The sequence below is a fragment of the Daucus carota genome, chromosome 3 (assembly GCF_001625215.2).
Source record: "Daucus carota subsp. sativus chromosome 3, DH1 v3.0, whole genome shotgun sequence".
Classification (NCBI taxonomy): domain Eukaryota; kingdom Viridiplantae; phylum Streptophyta; class Magnoliopsida; order Apiales; family Apiaceae; genus Daucus; species Daucus carota.
In genome coordinates, this window is record NC_030383.2 from 22,425,559 (window position 1) to 22,447,654 (window position 22,096).

General features: G+C 35.3%; 1 protein-coding gene and 1 long non-coding RNA gene across 2 annotated transcripts; one reads left to right on the plus strand and one right to left on the minus strand.

Moving 5' to 3' along the window:
- Window positions 1-9,504: 9,504 nt before the first annotated feature.
- Window positions 9,505-10,768, minus strand: LOC135151426 (uncharacterized). The gene is made up of 3 exons (XM_064089875.1): window positions 10,673-10,768; window positions 10,394-10,558; window positions 9,505-10,025 (listed from the first exon to the last, which is right to left on the minus strand). The coding sequence occupies exons 1-3, from the start codon at window positions 10,766-10,768 to the stop codon at window positions 9,687-9,689; spliced, it is 600 nt and encodes a 199-aa protein (XP_063945945.1). The 3' UTR covers window positions 9,505-9,686.
- Window positions 10,769-12,264: 1,496 nt separating this feature from the next.
- On the plus strand, window positions 12,265-12,937 carry LOC135151757 (uncharacterized). Its single transcript, XR_010290648.1, has 2 exons — window positions 12,265-12,505; window positions 12,672-12,937. It is a non-coding gene; the product is annotated as an uncharacterized LOC135151757 (long non-coding RNA).
- The last annotated feature ends 9,159 nt before the right edge of the window (window positions 12,938-22,096 follow it).

A 22,096-nucleotide genomic window follows, 5' to 3' on the forward strand; every position in this document is an offset into this window, starting at 1 on the left:
ATGTTAAATTACATACAAACAATGATGAAGACCATGGGATTTAATATTAATTCTCTCTCCCACTTAGAATTTACTTTGAGGATTTTAATCTAGATGCATCGCCCTATGTTATTTCTTCGAAGTCCACATGCTTACTATCATGGTTATAGCAACACAAAGAACACATAACATGGCAGCATACTATCATGATTAAAGCATTAATGAAAAACATCCCTATGTCCATGTCATTCTAGCATGCGAAGGGTTAGTATCACATGGCATAACAACACAAACAAGAAACACATAATAACAATAATCAAGAATCATAATAAAACACATCCACTATTATGGCCCTGGAAAAATCAGCTTCGAATTCATCCTTCGAAAAATTCCAGAAAACTTCGAGAGCCCGTTTGGAGGCCTAAACGCCTCATAATGCCTCGAAAAATTCCGAAAAACACCTTCAAAATTGTCTCGTTCTTCCGTTTCCGAAAAGTGCTCGTTCGCCCAAATCGGACATCGTATGCAAAAGTTACAGCCAAAACAGTGCAGCACCCCCGAAACCAGATCGCAGCAGCGGAAGACCTCTGTTTCTTGCAGCCCTGTTGATCAAACAATTACATACAAATTGTACAGACGAACCAGCCTATTCTATTACATCAGATCATAATCTAAAACAATTACAAATTGAATTACAAGATTAAACTATCACGATCAACCCTCGTGATTTACAACAGCCACGATAAACTATGTGGAATCCAAACATAACAGAATTAAAACACGGCCATAATAGTGGATAATAACCTGCATCACAGAATCACTATATACATGCATATATAATCATGACATGGACTACATATCATAAATCGCAGAACCGCAACCTCGCTCTGATGCCATTGTTGGAACAATCGGACCTTGGCCCTGCGTTTTATGATAATAATTAAAAGTTCGAACAGAATATTAACCTTAATCGCTACGGCGCAAGCAATTCAAATCCACGTCTTCTACTGTATTCCTTGATTCTCCTTGGACGAAGTGTGGCCTTCGTTCTCCCAAGGTGTGCCTCTCCTTAAAGCTCTGAAAACCCAAAACCCTAGCTGTCTCCTTGAGAAAAACGTCTGCCTCTCTCAAACTCTAGGATGAATTCGTTTTTTGTGTGTCTTTCAGCTTTAGGAGAACGAGAATATATATAGGCTACAGTAGGGATCATGGACCATTAGGTCAGGCCTTCTAATGACATTCCGAGCCAGACCCAGTGTCATTAAATATTAATTCAATCCACTAAAGAATTAATATTTGCACTACCTTTCCTAATTCTGTAAATTAATTATTTAATTCGGTTCCCATATTAATTGCTTATAAATTCCCCATGTTTAAGATATCGCATGTCCATTAATTAAATTAATTTCTGACAATTAATTTAATTAATATATTTTATCCTTGATCATCCACTCAACCTTATAATTATGCAAGAACAAATCTTCCTGCAGGACTAAAGCATAATTATCTTTATGAGCTTTCAAGTGGACATCATCACCCGAATATATTTTTCGGACACGGTTTCCTTTTATAGTCAATATCCCACTCTGTATATAATGTCATTGCCCAATACATAAACTCGTAATTTAAAATAAATTACTTAACTTATGAGTCAAGGCATGTGCATTAAATACAAGTGTCAATCACTATATCTGGATTAAGAACTTAAGCATTAATAACATCATAGAATCTTAGTTCTTTATTGTCAAAATTAAAGAAACAATTATTCTACTATTTTGATCTCGTTCAATATACACAAAGTATATAAGTATTATTCAATAGTCAAGATAAACTATTTCCAAATAATACTTCAGCCGTTCCAGTGGTTAGTCTAACACCACCTCGACTATGAACCTTTGTTATATTATATAAGGAGTCTAACAATCTAATCTTCTGCTATCCCATTTGATACTAGATTGTCTACAATACATAATATACAAACAATGTGAAAACATGCATTGAAGATTCTCAAATAATTGTTATATACTTCAAACGAATATTTCAGTATAACCCTAACAATAGCTAACATCATTAATAACAATAGACAGAGTTTTGGATGCAGAGTCATACCTGGCAGATGTCCACATTTGCTCTACAATCTCACAGTAGATTGTTGGAGCATGAAGCATGGCATAAGAGAACTTGCACTCTTTAATGAAATCCATTATAGTGTGAAAAGCTTCAGTCTTTTTGCCCTCCTTGTCGACATATGCCACATGATTGTTCTGCTCGTAGATAAACCCAGTTGAACTTGTAATTTTCACTACAGGCGCCATTGATGAGAGAACTTGAAAAGAGATTAGGGCTTGAGAGAGTTTTTGTATAAGAGAGAGAGTTAATAGTTTGCAAATGCAGGTGAGAAATGAAATGAATTAAAGGCAAACTATTTATACTCTCAGTAAAAGTAAATGAAGTAACCGTTCAAAAAGTAGCCAAGCATCATCAATCGATATATGCATATATGTATGTATATATTGATCGATAAAGTTACTAGACACTAGCGGTTAAAACTGCAATATATCAATGGATGATTGTTTGAGAAAAGAATTAGCCATTGATGTACTAAGTGTACTTCATTTATCCAGTGATATGTAACACACTATCAATCGCTAAAATAGCGATCGATAGTGGCTATTTTGACTTAGACAAAATTGAATCAAATTTGTCACATATCACAGGCTGCATAAAAACATAAATAATTAACTAGAGAAATTTAACATACCAAGTTCACTTACTAATCTTGAGAATGTGGATTCATCAAGTGGCTTGGTGAAAATATCAGCTAGTTGTTTTTCAATAGGAAAAAAGTGAAGTTCAATTGTTCCATTCATCACATGTTCCCTAATGAAATGATACCTGATGTCAATGTGCTTTGTTCTTGAATGCTGTACTGGATTCTCAGTTATGGCAATTGCACTTGTGTTGTCACGGAAGATAGGAATTTTGGAGACTTTATAACAATAGTCCACTAATTGATTCCTCATCCATAAGATATGTGCACAACTGCTTCCAGCTGCAATATATTCAGCTTCTGCAGTTGATGTTGACACTGAATTTTGCTTTTTGCTAAACCAAGAAACCAGTTTATTTCCTAGAAATTGACAGGTGCCAGTTGTGCTTTTTCAATCAATTCTACACCCAGCATAGTCAGCATCTAAAAAACCAATTAAATCAAAACCAGAATCCCTAGGATACCAAATGCCAAGATTTGGAGTACCCTTGAGATATCTAAAAATCCTTTTAATTTGCAATCAAATGAGATTCCCTAGGATCAACTTGGAATCTAGCACAAAGACATGTAGCAAACATTATATCAGGTCTACTGGCAGTTAAATATAAAAGTGAGCCAACCATGCCTCTATAACTTGAGATGTCCACTTTCTTTTCCTTAGTATTCAACTAAAGATTAGTGGCAGTGGCCATGGGAGTTTTGGCAGTTGAGCAATTTACTAGATCAAACTTTTTCAATAAGTCATAGACATATTTAGTTTGACTATTAAAAATACCATCACTAACTTGTTTGACTTGCAAACCAAGAAAGTATGTTAATTCTCCCATCATTCTCATTTCATATTTGCGTTGCATAAGCTTGGTAAACTTTTTACAAAGTTTCTCAACTGTAGAACCAAATATAATGTCATCTACATAAATTTGAACAAGGATACTAGAGCCATTAACATTTCTATAGAATAGAGTTTTATCAACAGTACCTCTTGTGAAGTGATTCTCAAGAAGAAACTGTGATAAAGTGTCATACCAGGCTCTAGGTGCTTGCTTCAGTCCATAGAGAGCTTTCAAAAGAAGATATACAAATTCTAGAAAATTTGGATCTTCAAAACCAGGTGGCTGACAAACATAGACTTCTTCCTCTAGCTCACTATTCAGAAAGGCACTTTTGACATCCATTTGATAGACTTTAAAATTTGGCATGTGCAGCAGCATAAGAAAGTTTCTAATTGGTTCAAGTCTAGCTACATGAGCAAATGTCTCATCATAATCTATTCCTTCTTCTTGAGAGTAGCCCTTGGCAACCAATCTTGCTCTGTTCCTTGTTACAACACCATTTTCATCCATCTTGTTTCTGAATAACCATTTAGTACCAACAATAGCTCTGTCTTTTGGCTTGGGTACCAGCTTCCATACTTTGTTTCTTTCAAACTGGTTTAGCTCCTCTTGCATAGCTAAAATCCAGTCAGGATCAAGAAGAGCTTCTTCAACCTTTTTGGGTTCTTCCTGTGATAGAAAGCTACTATACAGACATTCATCCATGGTGGCTCTTCTTGTTTTGACACCTGCAGTTGCATCTCCAATAATGAGTTCAAAAGGGTGATCCCTTGTCCATTTTCTCTGTGGAGGAAGATTTGATCTAGATGAACTGGCTTCATTTGTAAAGTCATGTTCATTTTGAGAAGCTCCCCCTAAGTGTGTGGACCTTGAGCTACTAGTCATTGGTGGACTAGTATTTGATAGATTATTAGCCATTGATGTAGACTGAGATACATCAACTGCTGTTCTAGCATTTGATATATTATTACCAATTGATGAAGAAATTCCACCAGTAATCATATATTCAGCACAGTCATCATCATCACTTTGCAGTTCTACCACTCTTTCAGTCTCATTTTCAAATTGGAGAACATAATGAAATCCTTCATCATCTAAGCCTTGAATTTTCTTGTCATCAAACATCACATGAACAGATTCCATAACAATGTTTAATCTTAGGTTGTAGACTCTATAGGCTTTTCCAGCAGCATATCCAACAAATATCTCTTCATCTGTCTTTGCTTCAAATTTTCCAAGATTTTCACCTTGATTTCTCAATACAAAGCACTTGCATCCAAAGACATGTAGAAAATTTAAGGTTGGCTTCTTTCCTTTAAACAATTGATAGGGTGTCATTCCTTGTGCTTGATTTATCAGAGAGATATTTTGAGTGTAACATGCTGTGTTAACAGCTTCAGCCCAAAAATATGTTTGTAATTTTGATTCTTCAAGCAATTTTCCAGGCAGCTTCAATAAGGGTTCCGTTCTTTCTTTCAACCACACCATTTTGTTGAGGGGTTCTTGCAGCAGAGAACTCATGGTGAATACCTTTTTCTTCACAGAAGCCTTTAATTGTGGAATTCTTGAACTCAGTTCTATTGTCACTCCTGATCCTTGAAACTTTCCTGTTTGGATCAATGTTGTCCACTATCTTGATGTGATTGATGATGATTTCACTTGCTTCATCCTTGGCATGAAGAAAATAAGGCCAAGTAAATCTTGTAAAATCATCCATAAGCACAAGACATTATTTCTTCTTTGAGATGGACATGATATTAACTGGTCCAAACAAATCCATATGCAGAAGCTGTAGAGGTCTATCAATTGAAGATTTCAATTTGCTTTTGAAAGAGGACTTTCTTTGCTTTCCAATTTGACAAGCATCACAGAGACCATCCTTGGAAAATTCCAATTTTGGTAGCCCTCTAACAAGATCTTTTCTCACAAGATCATTCATAGCCTTAAAATTTAAATGGGACAATTTCTTATGCCATCGCCAACTATCATCCAAACTTGCTTTGCTGAACAAGAAAGTGAGAGAATCTGCACTGGTAGAATTGAAGTCAGCTATGTAGACATTTCCCTTCCTATTTCCAGTAAGAACCACTTTGTTATCTTTCTTGTCAGAGATAACACAAGCTTCTGTAGAGAACCAAACTTGATGTCCTCTGTCACATAGTTGACTGATGCTAAGCAAATTATGCTTGAGAACTTTGACTAATGCAACATTGTCAATGATGACATTCCCTTTAGAAATCAAGCCATATCCCAAAGTAAATCCTCTGCTGTCATCTCTAAAGGTGATACTTGGGCCAGCTCTTTCCTCAAACATGCTGAGTAGGGTAGAATCTCCAGTCATGTGCCTTGAACATCCACTATCAAGGTACCAAAGATTCTTTCTACTTCCCTACATAGTTCAAAAACATTTTAAGTTGACTTTGCTGGTACCCAAGCTGTCTTGGGTCCTGATTTGTTAGACACCACCTTTAGTTTAGAAGGTTTGCTTTCTTTGGATTTAGAAGGTTTAGAAACAACTTCATCCTAAGAAATAGACTTCTTAACCCTAGGTATCACAGCAGAATTAAAAGAACCAACATTGGTAGAGTTTCCAGAAAATTGATTGATAAAAGCATGATTCATGTTATCATGATGAATGGGCATAGCAGGCATATTAAATGCACCAAAATAAGGATTAGGCATGAATTGCATGTTAGCATAATGAATGGGGGCATTTGGGAACATAGGCATGTAAGGCAGATGAGCATTTATCATAGGATTAGGCATGCAATGATTGGATAAAGCATTTTTGCAGTTAATAGCAAGATGATTAACACTACCACATTTGAAGCAAGTTTTTCTAACAGCATTTTTATCAGGTGTGTAATCATTCCTTTTATTAATCCCAACTTTGCCATTCCTAGAGCTCGTTTTCTTTTCTTTTCCAGCCTCCATCTTCACTGCACTATGACCAATTCCTTCTTTCTCAATCTTTTTGGAACTACCAGATTCTTTCACAAAGTTATTGTTGATGGGCCCATATTTCTTGTCAGGATTTTTGAGTTTGTCTTCATCAACTGCTGTCTGATTCTTCGATGGATAGCTCTCATCCGTTGATGGATTATCAATCAATGGATGATCACTATCCAATAAGGTATCAGATTCCTCTAACAACTTTTTGTTCTTCTTCCAGGAATTCTTGCAAGATTCTTCAAGAACATGAGTTGAACATATGTTTTCAAGAATATTTCTGGTGTCTTTCCATTTAGCTATTATCTCTTGTTCCCTTTCCAACTGCTTTTTAAGAATTTCTTCTCTTTTCAGAACAGTCAACAACTCTTTCTTAGCAAGCTCAGAAGACTTTTTGAATTTATCCAATTGGATTAATTCAGTCTCTAGCTTTCCATTTCTTTCAGCAAACAAATCATTAGTCCCTTTAATTATAACATTTTCTTTTGTTAGAGATTTAAGAGAAACTCTAAGATTATAAATTTCATTAGACATGTCATCAATGATTTGTTTGCATTCATACTTAGTGAGATCAGATGTGTTGGTGCTTTTTACCTGTCCACTACTGGTGGTGGAAGAATCAACTTCATCTCCAATTGCCATTAAGGCAAGATTGACATGCTCCTCATTGTCAGAATCACCTTCATCAGCAGCCCAGTCACCATCCTCAATTATGAATGCCTTTTCCTTGTTCTGCTTGAGTAGATCAAAATATTTTGTTCTATAATCAACATTTTCAAAAGAAGATCCTTTCTTCTCAGAAGCAGGCCTTCTGCATTCATTGGAGAAATGCCCATGTAGACCATAGTTGAAACATTTAAACTTTGATCTATCAACCATACCAAATGGTTTGGATTGATTTCCTCTGTTGAATGGTCTAGAGATGGAAGCATTTCTTTTGAACTTGAGTTTAAAGAATTTTCTTGCAAGAAAGACTAAATGCTCATCAAGATCATCTAGCTCATCTTGGGCTGTAGGTTCTTCATTTTCTTCAATGATTTTTCCTTTATTCTTTCCAGCTTCATTCTTTCCTTCACCGGTGTTGTTGTTTGAGGTTTTAGCCACTGACTTTAATGCCTTCTCCTCTTCTTCTTCCTTCTCAGCTACAAGGGCCACAATTTTCTCCTTTTTGGAGTTCTTTTCCAGTTCCTCATCTTGTTGTATTTCAAGCTCATAAATTTTAAGAATACCATAAAGTTTATCAAGAGAGTATTCATTAAAATTTTGAGCTTGTCTTAGAGCCACAGTCATGGGTTTCCAATCTCTAGGCAAGGCTATTAAGAATTTGAGATTTGAATCCTTGACCATATAGACTCTACCATACAGCTTCAATCCATTTAACAGTTTTTGAAATCTATTAAATAAATCATTTAAAGATTCTCCAGATTTGGAGCGAAAACTCTCATACTGTTGAACAAACAGCTGTATTTTGTTTTCCCTGACTTGATCAGTACCTTCACATAAAGTTTGAATAGTGTCCCATACTTCTTTTGCAGTAGGGCAGTGTTAGGAATATGTGATGCTTGATGATACAAAGTATTTTATTCTTACTTAGAATAAAATTGCATGTAGCTGATCAATTGATGGCATGCTAAGGCAGTATCAATTGATCAGATTGACCCATCAACGGATGATGAGGTATTGTAACAAAGCTGGAGTATCTTAGCAGTTGATGTAAAATAATGTGTACTTTTAGATTAGCAGTTGATCTATCAATGGATGTTTAGATAGGGTGACATAATTGTAAATATGAGAAGTCATGTAATCTATCCAAGTGAAGTGAAGATCGATCGGTAATCTTGAAGTATCAATGCCTATTTGGAAGAAAGATTATCAACCGCTACATCAACACCATTATCCCATAATTCAAAGAAGACTATCAACTGCTATTTCAGAATATTATCAATCGATAATATCAGCAATTGACTATCAGCAATTGACAGCTACAAGTCAGGTAAAAGACAAAGAGCACATGGGTTGATGTGACAGACGCTGCACCAGCTTTGGAAGCTAAACCAAAAGGAGTTTAGTCAAATATTGAGAACCTCGAAGCCTACCATTTCTGGCAAAGCAACAAGAATTTCAAGCTGCCAAATGCAGTATCAAGTCCAAGAAATTCTATATTTGTACTAGCTAGAAAATGAGTAGGAAAATACTTTTATAGACTAGTTTTGTTTGTAGTAGTATATATTCACTTTGTAATTTACATTTCAAAGTATTAAACACCAAGAACTGAAGAGAAAAGCATTAGAGAAAGTTAGCAAGAAATTGTAAGCTTCTGCTCTTCATTCTTTTGTAAGCAGCCAAGTACTTTTTACTTGGAAGGTTCTTGATATAAAAATCTCTCAGGTGGATCAAACAATCCACCTGAAATTTTAAAGATCCTTGTTCTTTAAATTTCTGTTTTACCTTTTATATTCTCTTGTAGTTTGAATATAATCTGTTGTGCAAAAGTTGTTGAAATTTTTGTTGATTGTATTCAACCCCCCTTCTACAATCTAACTTATTGTTTGTATTGTCTAAATAACAGGCAGTTGATAACACTATCAAACATATCATCATCAATGCCATTGAATGGAATGTTCATGGCCTTGTTATCCTTGTGCACCTCTTTCTCATCTTCTCACTACACCATATATGGCGTGTTGTAACACCTAAAAAACTGTTGGCAAAGCACCAAAAGTGTTACTGAAAGTGTACAAAAGTCGCTACGGTAACACTTTGACCAAATTTAGTGGTGTTACTAAAATCGGTGAAACCATAGGGGTCTATTGTTATGCTTTCACTGGTAACACCCTGTTAACAATGGTAACACTATAAATAAATAAAAAAACAGTATATGACATTCAAATGTAGTACTTGCCAATTCAAAGTCTACCAACGTTTGCATAAACTCAACAACCAGATCCAATATCCCAATACATATATATCCATCCAAAAGCATAAAAGGGTCTAAGCCGCCCCAACCAAAAACATTCACAATTCAACCTAACTTATAGCACGTACCATCATCAATGTACATAAAGTAGATAGCTAACTTAAACATTGTTCAATAGTTAATTTAACTTCTAATGCAAGAATTTTTCAGCGAAACCATGACAAGTACTACTAAGAGTCTAAGACTCAATGGACAGTTCTGGCGAATTTTCCGAGTCATCAAGGGGCATGTTTAAATCTGGATTCTTGTCTACCAATTTTTTTATCATCTCACGAACTTTCTGATCAAGCTTCTCATTCATCTCTTGCTCAAGTTGATCCCGGATTTTAGCAGTTAAGTCTGAAACATAGTCATCTGGAACCGAAAATGTGCGCGATGTAGTTTCTGTCACTGGCTTTTCCTGCTTTTTGCGGATAAGCCTTCCAATCAGATAAGATGGGCCATGTTTCTTTCCATCACGAACCAATTGATTAGCAGCCTCGATACCTTGGGTGTTTAGAGCTTTTTCAACATTGGCCTGTAAAAATAGCACAAAAAAACAATACATAATTAAACAAAACTTGAATAAAATCTGATTCATTATTTTAAATTGTTAAATCTGGAAAAGAGAAATTGTTAAATATGAAAAAGAGATTCATTATCTGAAATTGTTAAATTTGGAAGTCCATATGCATAAACAAGTCTCTCTTTCTATTTATATAATATATATGAGTCATGCATCCCATTATTATTCTAAAACTGTAGTAAAATTAATAGCGTGTAGTCATTAATACAGTATTACAGATATTTAAAATTCGCCAATTTTTATTCTATTAGGTCAAAGATACAGATTGAAATCACTAGTATGGATATATAAAAAGGAATTTATAATTTAAATGAACTTACAAATTTTTTTTCAAGCGCTTCAGCCATCTTTTTTGGTATTTTGTACTCACGTTTAGGATTTCGTTTACGTGTCTTCAAATATATATCAGCCGCAGATATTTGTACCAGCTTTTCCTCATCAGTATCATCAGGATTGACAGGCAAATTTTCAAGTTTCTCGAGTACCTATATTTCAATTAAGTGAAATTTAGTGTAGCTACCATTTAGTGTACCTATAATGTAACATCCCAGATTTTCAAAATTAGTTTATTAATATAGAAATAAATTTTTGAATATTACTATTGGCTTTAATTGATTTCTTCTGATAAGATGAACGGTCTGTGTAATATGAGTATAATTGTGATGTGAATTATAAGGTTTAAACAGATTATGCATTCTTTTTCTGGGATTTCGTATATTTTCACGACCCGGATTTTTCAAAAAATTGTTTATCGTTATGAAAGTTATTTTCTTAGAATGAAGGGAATAAAGTTCAGTATTCCAGTTTAATGTGTTTTCAAAATTTTATATTTAAATTCCGGGTTATTATTTTATCAATACAGGGTTGTCTTTTCAAAATTATATTTTATATAATTGATTTTAAAGATTTAAAAGATTGCTATTGTTACATGGCTAAGTGTTGCATGTGGAATTGTGAGTTTAGTTAGTTATGATAATTAAATGTGAATATTGCATGAATTTTGGTGTAAATTGATTTTCAGTAATTGGTATTTATACGTGCTAGAACTGTGGGTTTAATTATTGATATTATCAGAATGAGTCATATTTTATTTAGATATTTTCAAATGATTTATATATGGATATATGAATATCCTTTCAAAACTCATTCGAATATTATTTCTGAAAGTACGGAGATTTGTTATGCAAAAGTTAGATGGTTGATCTGTGAATATATGTATTACATGATTAAGTGTTACGTGTGTAATGTTCGTATAACCAGTTATGGTTATTTGCGAATATTATTTGAATATTTGGTAAATTATTTGATAACTAGTTTTCCATTTTGATTGCTTATATATGTTGCAATCACGAGTTTTCAATTTTCATATTCTCAGAATAAAATATGGAACATTTGGGTATTTTCTAGATAATTTATGAATAATATGTGATATTTATATGAATATTTGTGAGACTTGTGTTATCTGGTTTATTGAATTGACTGCTCATATGTGTTCGGATTTGAGATATTTCAATTTCTATATGATCAGGATAAAATATAGTTTAATTGGATATGTTCATATCGATTATTGGATTGCTATGTGATTTTATAATCGATTTACGGATTTAATCTCGTTTGATTATTAATTATATTTAAATAGTTATTTAACATTTTAAACCCCGTGGGCGTTCGGGAAAATTTCGCCATTAAGCTATTTGGGACATTCTGAGCATTATTCGTGTTTTAACTTTTTCAATCCGGAGTACGGTTTGCCCCGTAAATGATCCGGTATGGTTTTATTAATATTTTTAAAGTTAATAATTATCTGGTTGTCTCGTAATGCGTGAAGCATATTCCAGGAATATTCCAAAGCATATTCAAGGAATATTCTCTTATTTTCTTCTATAAATATCCTTTACCAGTTTATTTCGCACGTACAATCATTTCGTCAGTTTCTCTGCACGAATACCGAGAGAAGACGAACGGGTGTTCTTCGTGTTCTTCATATTCAAACGAGGATTTGAAGGCGTTATTGGAATCCGATGGAGGCGTATGAATAGTCAAAACGAAGCTCTTGACGAGTAGAATCTAGTATAATCATCCGTTTATATGCAGATTGAACAGGTGATTTTATTTTATTTTTATAAAATTCGAATTAGTATGATTTAAATAGTGAATTTTTGCAAACTTGTTTGATTGATTTGATGATTCTGTTCTGTTGATTGAATTGTCTATTGATTTCAATTGTTAGAATTGGATTAGTTTTTATAAAATATGTGGACCAGATTCGTGGTCAGACCAGATTCGTGGTCAATTATAGGCCAATGTGTGCCTTGGATCCAGTATAGAGAACAGGGCTGTGTGCCATGTTCGGGGTTAGTGCGTGACTGATCAGCAGCCTAACCTTTGGTTTTTAAGTAAAAATGTGATGAATCCAATTCGACAATTCTTCTGTAAGTTTGAATTCTGATTTCAATTGCTGATAAGAATTGTGAAGTTTTCAATTACGTATCCTGAACTTGTGAACCCTGATAAAATACTTCAGGACTATTGTTGCTTATATACACTTGCTGAGCATTGTTGCTCACCCTTGCTATTCTTTTTTTTTAACCATTTCAGAAAAGCTTAGAGATGAATTGCTTGATTGAGATTGCGAGTATGGCTAAGGCTAGGCGAGGAATCAGAGTATAGAGTATCCAGAGGACAAGTGGAATGTTCAGGGAGATTGACAAGGTTGGTTCTAGATAGAATTGTATTGATGAGATTCAGTTGTAAGTCATAATTGAAATAGATTGACAGTGATTCTTCTTATCGAAGATGATCTGAGTTTGTAAGATAATGTTTATTAATAGTGGTTGATTCTAATTTCAATACTGTAACCTGGATGCGATCCTGTTTTTAGGGGGTTAAAGTGTTTTCTTTTAAGATTGTACTAAAGTTTTCAGGTTTTAAATCCTTTGATTTTATTACCTTTTTCAAAAATACAGGTTTTCAAAAGTGTTTTAGAATGATTTTGTGTGGTGACGTCAGAATCCAGACCCCCGGATTCTCGGGCTGTCACATATAAAGGAGTGAATATATTTATACCATATTATTAACAACTTGAGCGAAAGTTCGGGGGCCAGTGGTATGCGGCTCTGTTACTTTTGTACGTGCTTCAGAGTTCCTTCTTGCCACTTTCTATTAAAAAAAACGCAATAATATATGACTGTATATGGTGATATAAATGCATATAATTAATAACAGAATTTTGACATTTATATACCTGAATTTCTTCGTGGCCCCAATACTTCAAAAGAATCTTCCACTCAGCAAGAGAAACTTCCCTCGGCCTATTCTCCAACCTCTCCTCATCCGTAGTATATTTTCTATAATAATCTCGCTTGAGTCGACATTTGCAACTCCTGAACAGATCACTCATGGTCTTGAAAACCCAAGGTTTAGCCTCTTCTGGAATAATAAACTTATCCTACAACAAAATTTAATAAAATATAGAAGTAAGAACATACAAATTTGGAGCACGAGTAATAAGACTATGCATGATTTGAAACATATATAATTGACCTGGACATACTCCCACAAGAGTTCTTTATCGGGAACTTCATGCCAACTTGCACAAGTAAGAGACACGAATTGCCTAAGAGTTGTCCCCAAAAAATTGCTAAATTCAAGAACTGAATTCTTCCCTCCACAAGATACAGGTTGACCGACATCATTCAGTGTGATTACTCTTTTGGTAGTGGTGTTATGAATATGGTTCATTTTGGTCTTCCTTCTCTTCCTTTTTGATTCATTTTCAACAGGTGTATCTATCAATCAGAGGAATAATTAAATGTGATTAGTGATATTTCTGATTATAGAATGCAACTAACTAAATGGAAATGATTTAATTGTATTAGCAGATATAATTTACCAGATTGTGATATGACTTGTTGCGTTGCAGACTCTCCCTCTGGAATCTCCTTCTCAAGTTGTTGTTTCTCGAGGAGTTGTTTCTCACGTTCCCGTAATTCATTATAAGAAGCCATGGAACCAGGACCATTTCTCAAATTTTGTAATTTTTCTTTAGCAGTAAGCAGAGGGGCATCCTTATGAATTGGTTCTACTGGTGGTACCTCAACAAGAATTGAGGCCAGAGTTGCACTTTGTTTCTTAGACTCAGCTGCCAATTTATTAGCTCGGCCACGAGTTCTTGGGCCACCAGTACTATTTTCAACCATTTTCTTCTCTTGACATTCCGCATTTTATTCAAATTTTTTTATTTGTCAGCAAATAGCATTGGCATAAACATGAAATGATGGCATAAACATGAACTGATTGTAGTAAAATTGAATGCCATAAAATATTAAATAAATGTGCTATAAAATTATTTATAAATAAAATACAAGTTTGAATTGGTGCCATAAAATATAAATAAAACATTAATTTATGAGCAGACCAAGGACATAGACTTTCATTTATGTGTAGTAAAATGTACCTTTGAAGTGACAATATTATCCAGATCATCGTCACTTTGTTCAAGCTGAGCATGCTCATCATTATCAGGGACATAATCACTTTCACTTGCATCTTCATTTATCCTCGGTGTCTTTTCCCTGTTCTCCTTTCGACCATCAGACTTACTTTGGCCCAATCCAAGCTCTCTCATCTTCGCTTTATTTGATGCAACAATCTCATTCCTTCTTTGTTCATAAGCATTTACTGTCTCCTTACTTCCTCCAGATTCCTGAAATCCTATTTGTCTAGCAACAGGACCGCGTGCATCTACATGCTTCATTGCAACTTTTGAAGTTGGTTCCTCTGTCACATGACCCTCATCATCATTGTTGAACATCAGTTTCTTCTTTGTATGCATTAACCGTTCCTTCACTTCAGTCATGTCCTTCAATTTGCGTGTTCTCTCGGCATTGAGGTTCTTAAGTGTCACAAAAGTCCGCTTGTCGGCATTTTTTTCCTTAAATTTGAAAGGGCTTGATCTTGGCCTTACAATCACGTGTGGCTGCATTTGCTTCATAGGTGGTACACCTTTGTCGACATTGCAGTCAATGTAAAAATCAGCCTCTGATCTCCCAGCAGTGTAATGAGTCACACTTTGATCATCTGTGACAAGGGTCCAGCCTCTGTTTTTGATGTACAGGCCTCCAATTTCATCAAATTTAAGGTCTTTAACGAACTCCATCAATACAGAGTAAGAAAAGAGGTCACGGTCTATGTGATATGTCTCACATGAGCCATCACAGTACTTCGTCTTCATAAACTCTCCACTGTGATGCAAGCGAACCGTCAAACTGTCAATTTCCATCCTGTAAAAAAAATACGAAAATCACATCAGTCAAAAAAAGAAAGATTAACACTACCAGTCATATATGTAATAAAAACAGAACACCTAACTTTATAATTTACCAATAATTTAATGCAATATATTTGCCAATAATTTTACAATTTACAGAACACCTAACTTTGCATATAAACAGGGCATGTCATATGCAATAATTTAAGAACATACAATAGCAAATAGAGGTGACATATATACAATTTACCAATTTTTCAAGTTATAAATTATAAACACTAAATTCTTCTAATTTTACCATAATTTACCAGAAGTACATAATTTAAATACAAATACTAATTTTGGCATAAATTTACCAAGTCTAAATGAGGACCAGTTTCTTTTAGGTGATATGATGGAATGGGAATTTGTGTTGCAGGGAAATCTTCCCTGTACCAGCTCATTTCATGATCTTGTTCTTCTATAATAGAACGGAATATTGTATCGTTTGAAAATTGTCCAGATATATCATCTTCAACTACATTATCCTCGCCTTGTGTATCCTGAAACTCGGCTGATAGCCTTTTAATAGGATACTTGATATTTTTTTGAATGGGGTCTTCAATGTAAAACACCTGTTGCACTTGTGTTGCCAAGACGAAAGGATCATTTTTCTGACAAACTCGGTTAAAATTAACTCTAGTAAAACCATAAGAATCCTTGTCATGTTTATACCAAGTACACCCAAATAAAACAACACGAAATGCTCCCCAGTAGTCAACTTCTAATATTTCTTCAATTGCTCATAGTAGCTGACTTCGCCAAACACAGGCTTAGAGTCTTTTGCACTTGCAAAACTAGTAGTTAGCGCTGTCAAAAAGACACCACTGTTTTGCGTGGTGCACTTGCGATCTCTTTGCTTTGTGTGAAACCTATATCCGTTTACTACGTATCCAGTAAACCGCATTGCCACTTGTCTTGGACCCTTTGCTAAGGCAGATAATTCCCTCAAAACATTCTATTTTCTCCTAATTTCATCCCTGAACCACTGACATACCTCATCTGCATGTGCTCTTTCCCTTTTATACTGTTTGGACTTTGCATTATTGTCGAAGTTTCCATTCACTAACTCCCTATGTTTCCTGAAATTATAAGAAAGCATATATTATCTTGGTTTTGCTTATTGTTAATGACTCATATATTTATTTACTTATTCGGTTTATTAAATTAAAGGACTTACTGAATCAGGTATTCCACTTCCTTGTCATCATAGTTAAATAAAATGTACCGATGGGCTACGATCCAAGTATCTTCAGGCAAGTTAATATCTTTCCCAGTTTTGCTTTTCCCCAAACCGATAGGATACCCACCAGTTTCTACATTAGAAGTTGGAGACTCATATGACGACTTAATAATGCTATCATTGAGAAATCTTCCACAAAATGTCAAACATTCATGAGCGAGGTAACCTTCTGCAATAGATGCTTCAGGTTTACTCTTGTTCCGAACATATTTCTTTAATACACCTAGATACCGCTCAATTGAATACATCCATCTTTGATGGACTGGTCCACCGTATTCTATTTCCTTGCACAAATGTACCGGTAGGTGAACCATAATATCGAAGAAGGAATTTGGAAATATGTTCTCAAGTTGACAGAGTATTTCAATTATCTCCTCCTGTAACTTTTTTATTTCATCCAACTCAATAACTCTAGCACAAATTCCCCTTAGAAATTGACCAAGTCTGATTAGAGGTACTGCAACCTCGGGCTTCAACGTTCCTTTGACAGCAAATTGTAACAAGTATTGCATTATTACATGTGCGTCATGGCTCTTATATCCCATAACTTTTCTGTCTTGCACACATTTGCTGATATTGGAAGCAAAACCGTAAAGAAGTTTAACATTTTGGAGCACGGAACATAAGATGTCTTTTTCCTTAATCATCATATCATAGTTCGCTGCCCTAATCTCGAGGTGTTTTCCATCAGCAGAGGTGGTAGGGTGAAGGGCCTTTCTAATACCCAATTCTTGCAAATCTAACCGAGCTTCTAGATGGTCTTTCGTCTTACCACCTATATTTAACAAGGTGCCCAAAACACTATCACAAATATTCTTTTCAATATGCATAACATCAAGGTTATGTCGATTCAAGTTGTCTTTCCAATATGGCAGGTCAAAAAAGATGGACTTTTTATTCCATGGGTTGACATCGCAGCTAACTTTCCGTTTTTTACCCACTCCACCAAATGAATTCTCATAACCATGTAAAATTTCTTCAATTTTCCTCCCACTTAACATTGAAGCAGCTGTTCCAGCCTCAATTTCACCATTAAATCTTCTTTTGTCAAATCTCCACTTGTTATTTGGGTCTAAGAATTTCCGATGATTCATATAACATACTTTCCTGCTATGCTTCAAGTACATTGACGATGTCTCGTAATGACATATTGGACAGGCAAGCTTCCTTTTTGTACTCCACCCGGATAACATTGCATATCCAGGGAAGTCACTAATTGTCCAAAGGACACCAGCTCGTAACGTGAAGTTTTGATTAGTTGCAGCATCATAAGTTTCCACTCCTGTTTTCCATAGCTCCTTCAACTCCTCAATGAGAGGCTGCATGTAGATGTCAATATTATTTCCGGGATCAATCGGACCGGGAATAATTGTTGAGAGAATTAAGTTCTCTCGCTTCATATTTAGCCAGGGAGGAAGGTTATAATTCGTGATTACAAATGGCCAAGTGCTGTGTGTGCAACTCATCTTGCGAAACGGATTGAACCCATCAGTAGCTAAACCCAATCTCACATTGCGATTATCTGATGAAAATTGTGGAAAGTTGGCATCCACGGTCTTCCAAGCTTCACCATCAGCCGGATGTCGTAATTTCCCGTCTTTCTTTCGTTCAACTCCATGCCACACCATCTGCTTAGCAAAATCTTTGCACATAAACATTCTTTGGAGCCTTGGTGTTAGGGGAAAATATCTCATTATTTTGGCAGGAAGTTTCCAATTGTCATTTTCCGCTTCTTGTGCCTTGCCTTTCCACCTTGAAGCACCACAAATTTTGCAAGAAACTTCATTTTTATTCTCACCCCAATACAACATGCAGTCATTTGGGCATGCATGTATCTTCTTGTAGTCAAGACCCAAATCCTTGATAATAGTTTTAGCTGAATTAAAAGAGTCAGGCACATTAATATAAGGCACAGCCTCTTTTAACAACTGTAATATCTCACCAAACGCCGATTCAATTATCCCATTTATGCACTTCCAATGGTAAAGCCTAACTAAAAAACTTAATCGCGAGAAATTCTTGCAACCGGGGTAGAGGGGCTGTTTTCCCTCATCAACAAATCGGAAAAATTTGCGTGCATCAGCATTTGGTCCCACATTGCCGTATGTAGCATCCAACATCTCGTGAAGATTATCTCCAAATCCATAATTTGGTTCGGAATCCATTGCATCGATATTGTCATCTAATAACGTAACATCATAAATCCACTCAATAAATGGAAGAGAAGGTCCCTTCCACATAAGGTGACTCTCAACATCATTAGCAGACCACCAGAAGCGATTCTAACACTTATCACAAGGACATTTTATTTCATTCCCGCTGGCGAAATTGGCCATGGCCTTCTTCACAAATAATCTGACTCCTTCCGTGTAATCTTTGGTATACTTCGGAAGATTCAACCAAGTTTTACCTTTCTCTGACATAACTAGCTAGTTACTGTAATCATGTTCACAATTAGCAACTACTTAACGAGTCGAAAATACAACAGCTATCCATCCCTTATGCACAACAGCTATCTATCCTAACTAAAGGAAAGTCTACTTTATACTAACTAAAGAAATATATATAGTGTTAAATTTTTAGCTTAAAAGTGTTAATGTAGAACTTAAGAATTCTATACAATGTAATAAAAAGAAGTTGAAAACAGGGGCAACACAAATGACAACTCAATACGGGGCATATTTTTATTAATCTGGTACATATCAGTAAGTGTTGCATAGCATATTTTGTGTGTTTTAACCATCTATTTCTAAGGATTCTGCTTACAAATTAGAATCTAGGCTCTGATAAACACTACCTATATCTAACAATCAATACACACACATAACCAATTAAATATATAAGCATACTTAGTTCTCAATATATACTAGATCAGTCACATCTAGCTTTAATAAACACCTCAACGTAATCCAGACATGCAAATAAAAAACTGATAAAAACAAATAAATAAATACAAAACACAAATAATACAGACCACGCAAGTAGATAATCGAAGGAGTGCTGATCAGGAATACATATATCAGTACTCTACTGTAATGCATATCAATCACACTCACATTGTTGAGTCTCTGATTTTTGGACAGGGCAATTGCATTGGTGAATATTTTGAGCAATATAGCCTCCACCAAATTAGTCACTGGTGCTTATTTGTGAGTTTATACACTTCCTTTACTTACCAAACATCAATGTTTGTGTCCCTAATTTCTGCGTTGCGTTTTTTTTCCCTTGTAATTGTAGGTCTGTTGCAAACTCTTTCAATCTTGGAAACTATCCATGGAGCAATTGGTAAGTCTCCCTCCCTCCCCCCCCCCCCTCCCTCTCTCTCTCTCCCCCTCCCTCCCTCCCTCCGCCCCACTCTCTCTCTCTCTCTCCCTCTCTCTCTCTCCAAATCAGCAAACTGTAGCTACCCATACATTTTCATTACAAATTACCTTACTGCTACATATATCCATACTCTATCTATTACAAATTAAACATATAAATCCAGACATGCAAACAAAAAAACTGAGAAAAACAAACAAATAAATTCAAAACACAAATAATCACATTCAAGACCTAATTGAAGAGCAAATAATCATAAACCCTAAAAGAAGAAGCTAGCATACCTGTACAAGATCCAATTGAAGAGAGAATTATGACCCGACCGAGAACCCCAACCGTATGAGAGTGGAAAATCTGATTTAGAGCGAGCCCCAACCTTCAAGACCCGAATGCAGAACCCTAACCCGATTGTAAAGCTGATTGAAGACCTGATTGTAGAAACCTAACTGAGTGAAGACCCGATTGTATAGAACCCTAACTGAGTAAAGCCGATTGTAAAGCCAATTGAGAGGGAGAGTGTATTGAGGGAAATGTGGCCGAGCGAGAGGGAGAGTGTCTTAATGAAATGAGAGAGTGACTGTGTTTAGTTTTAGGACATTTTAAATCCCCGCCTACATTTTTCATTAATTTTAAATCGACCCGCCCACATATATATTTTATATATATATAAGCCGCCTAAAATTTCAGTTACTAATTACACTAATTTTTATGACCAACGGTAACAACACTTTTGGTGTAACCGTAGATGTCTAATTTCCTATATGGTTACATTAAGTCACACTAATGGTTACAACAAAAAAGAGTGTAACTGTAGATGGCCTAAAATAATTCTAAGACATCTATGGTTACATTTTTGCTAGTAACACTGAAAAGTTTTGTTACAACAGGCCATATATGGTGTAGTGTCTTCAGTAAACTCAGAGGGATTTTTAGGCACTTCAACATCTTCTACTTCACTTCCATCAAGTCTCAGGGTAGTGTTGATTTTGACTGGAACATGTGGTCCTTTCTCAATACAGTTGATGTAGCTAGGATCTAAAGAGAGAAGATGCATCCTCATTTTTACTTTTCAGTGAAAGTAGTGTTCTTTGACCAGCTTTGGAATCTTGACTCCTTCATCTCGTCTTCCCATTGTTGATTGTCTTTAGGATCTTGAACTTCTTATATGTTAGAAGCCTGGCTCTGATACCAATTGTTATTTAGACAATGCAAACAATAAGTTAGATTATAGAAGGGGGGTTGAATACAATCTACAAAAATTTCAATAAATTCTTGCTCAACAGATTATATTCAAGCTATAAGAGAACATGAAAACTAAAACAGAAATTTAAAGAACAAGGATCTTAAAAATTTCAGGTGGATTGTTTGATCCACCTGAGTGATTTTTATATTAAGAACCTTCCAAGTGAAAATACTTGGCTGCTTACAAAAGAATGAGGAGCAGAAGCTTACAATTTCTTGCTAACTTTCTCTCGTGCTTTGCTCTTCAGTTCTTGGTGTTTCGATACTTTGAAATGAAAATTACAAAGTGAATATATACTACTACAAACAAAACTAGTCTGTAAAAGCATTTTCCAACTCAATTTCTAGCTAATACAAATATAGAATTTCTTGGACTTGATACAGCATTTGGCAGCTTGAAATTCTTGTTGCTTTTCCAGAAATGGTAGGCTTCGAGATTCACTACTAGAAAAAGTAGAATAGACATCGCCCCTTAGACATCGGTTGCTCTTGCAGCCGATGTAAACAGTGTTTTCCACATCAGTTTTTAACGACCGATGTCTTTTGTTAATATAAACATCGGGATTTTAGTCAAACCGATGTTATAAGTCTGTTTTAAAAAATTAACAAGCGCGCCTTCCCCGTTTTCCCCCCTTAGCCAAATATTTATTCCCTCTTAAAAATTCCCCCCTGTTTTTTGCCTTAGCAAAATTTCCCACCCCCGCTCTTTTATTTTCAATGTGCATCTTTTAATTAAAAATAAATAAAAATTATAATCAAAAACATAAAACATAAAACTTAAAACATAAAAACAAAAACATCACTCTCCTCTCCTCTCCTCGCTCATCACTCTCTCTCTCTTTGTGGTCGGAGCTGCTCTCTCTCTCTCTGGTGGAAGCGCTCTCTCTCTCTGGGCTGTCTCTCTAGCTC

What these genes read in the sequence shown, in the direction of transcription:
- LOC135151426 (XM_064089875.1), bottom strand. Translation starts at nt 10,768, where the DNA reads ATGCATAATCTGTTTAAACCTTATAATTCACATCACAATTATACTCAT. An exon ending in GAAATCAATTAAAGCCAATA is followed by an intron (nt 10,559 to 10,672) that starts GTAATATTCAAA and finishes ATTGAAATATAG; the next exon opens with GTACTCGAGAAACTTGAAAA. An exon ending in AAGCGCTTGAAAAAAAATTT is followed by an intron (nt 10,026 to 10,393) that starts GTAAGTTCATTT and finishes CTATTTTTACAG; the next exon opens with GCCAATGTTGAAAAAGCTCT.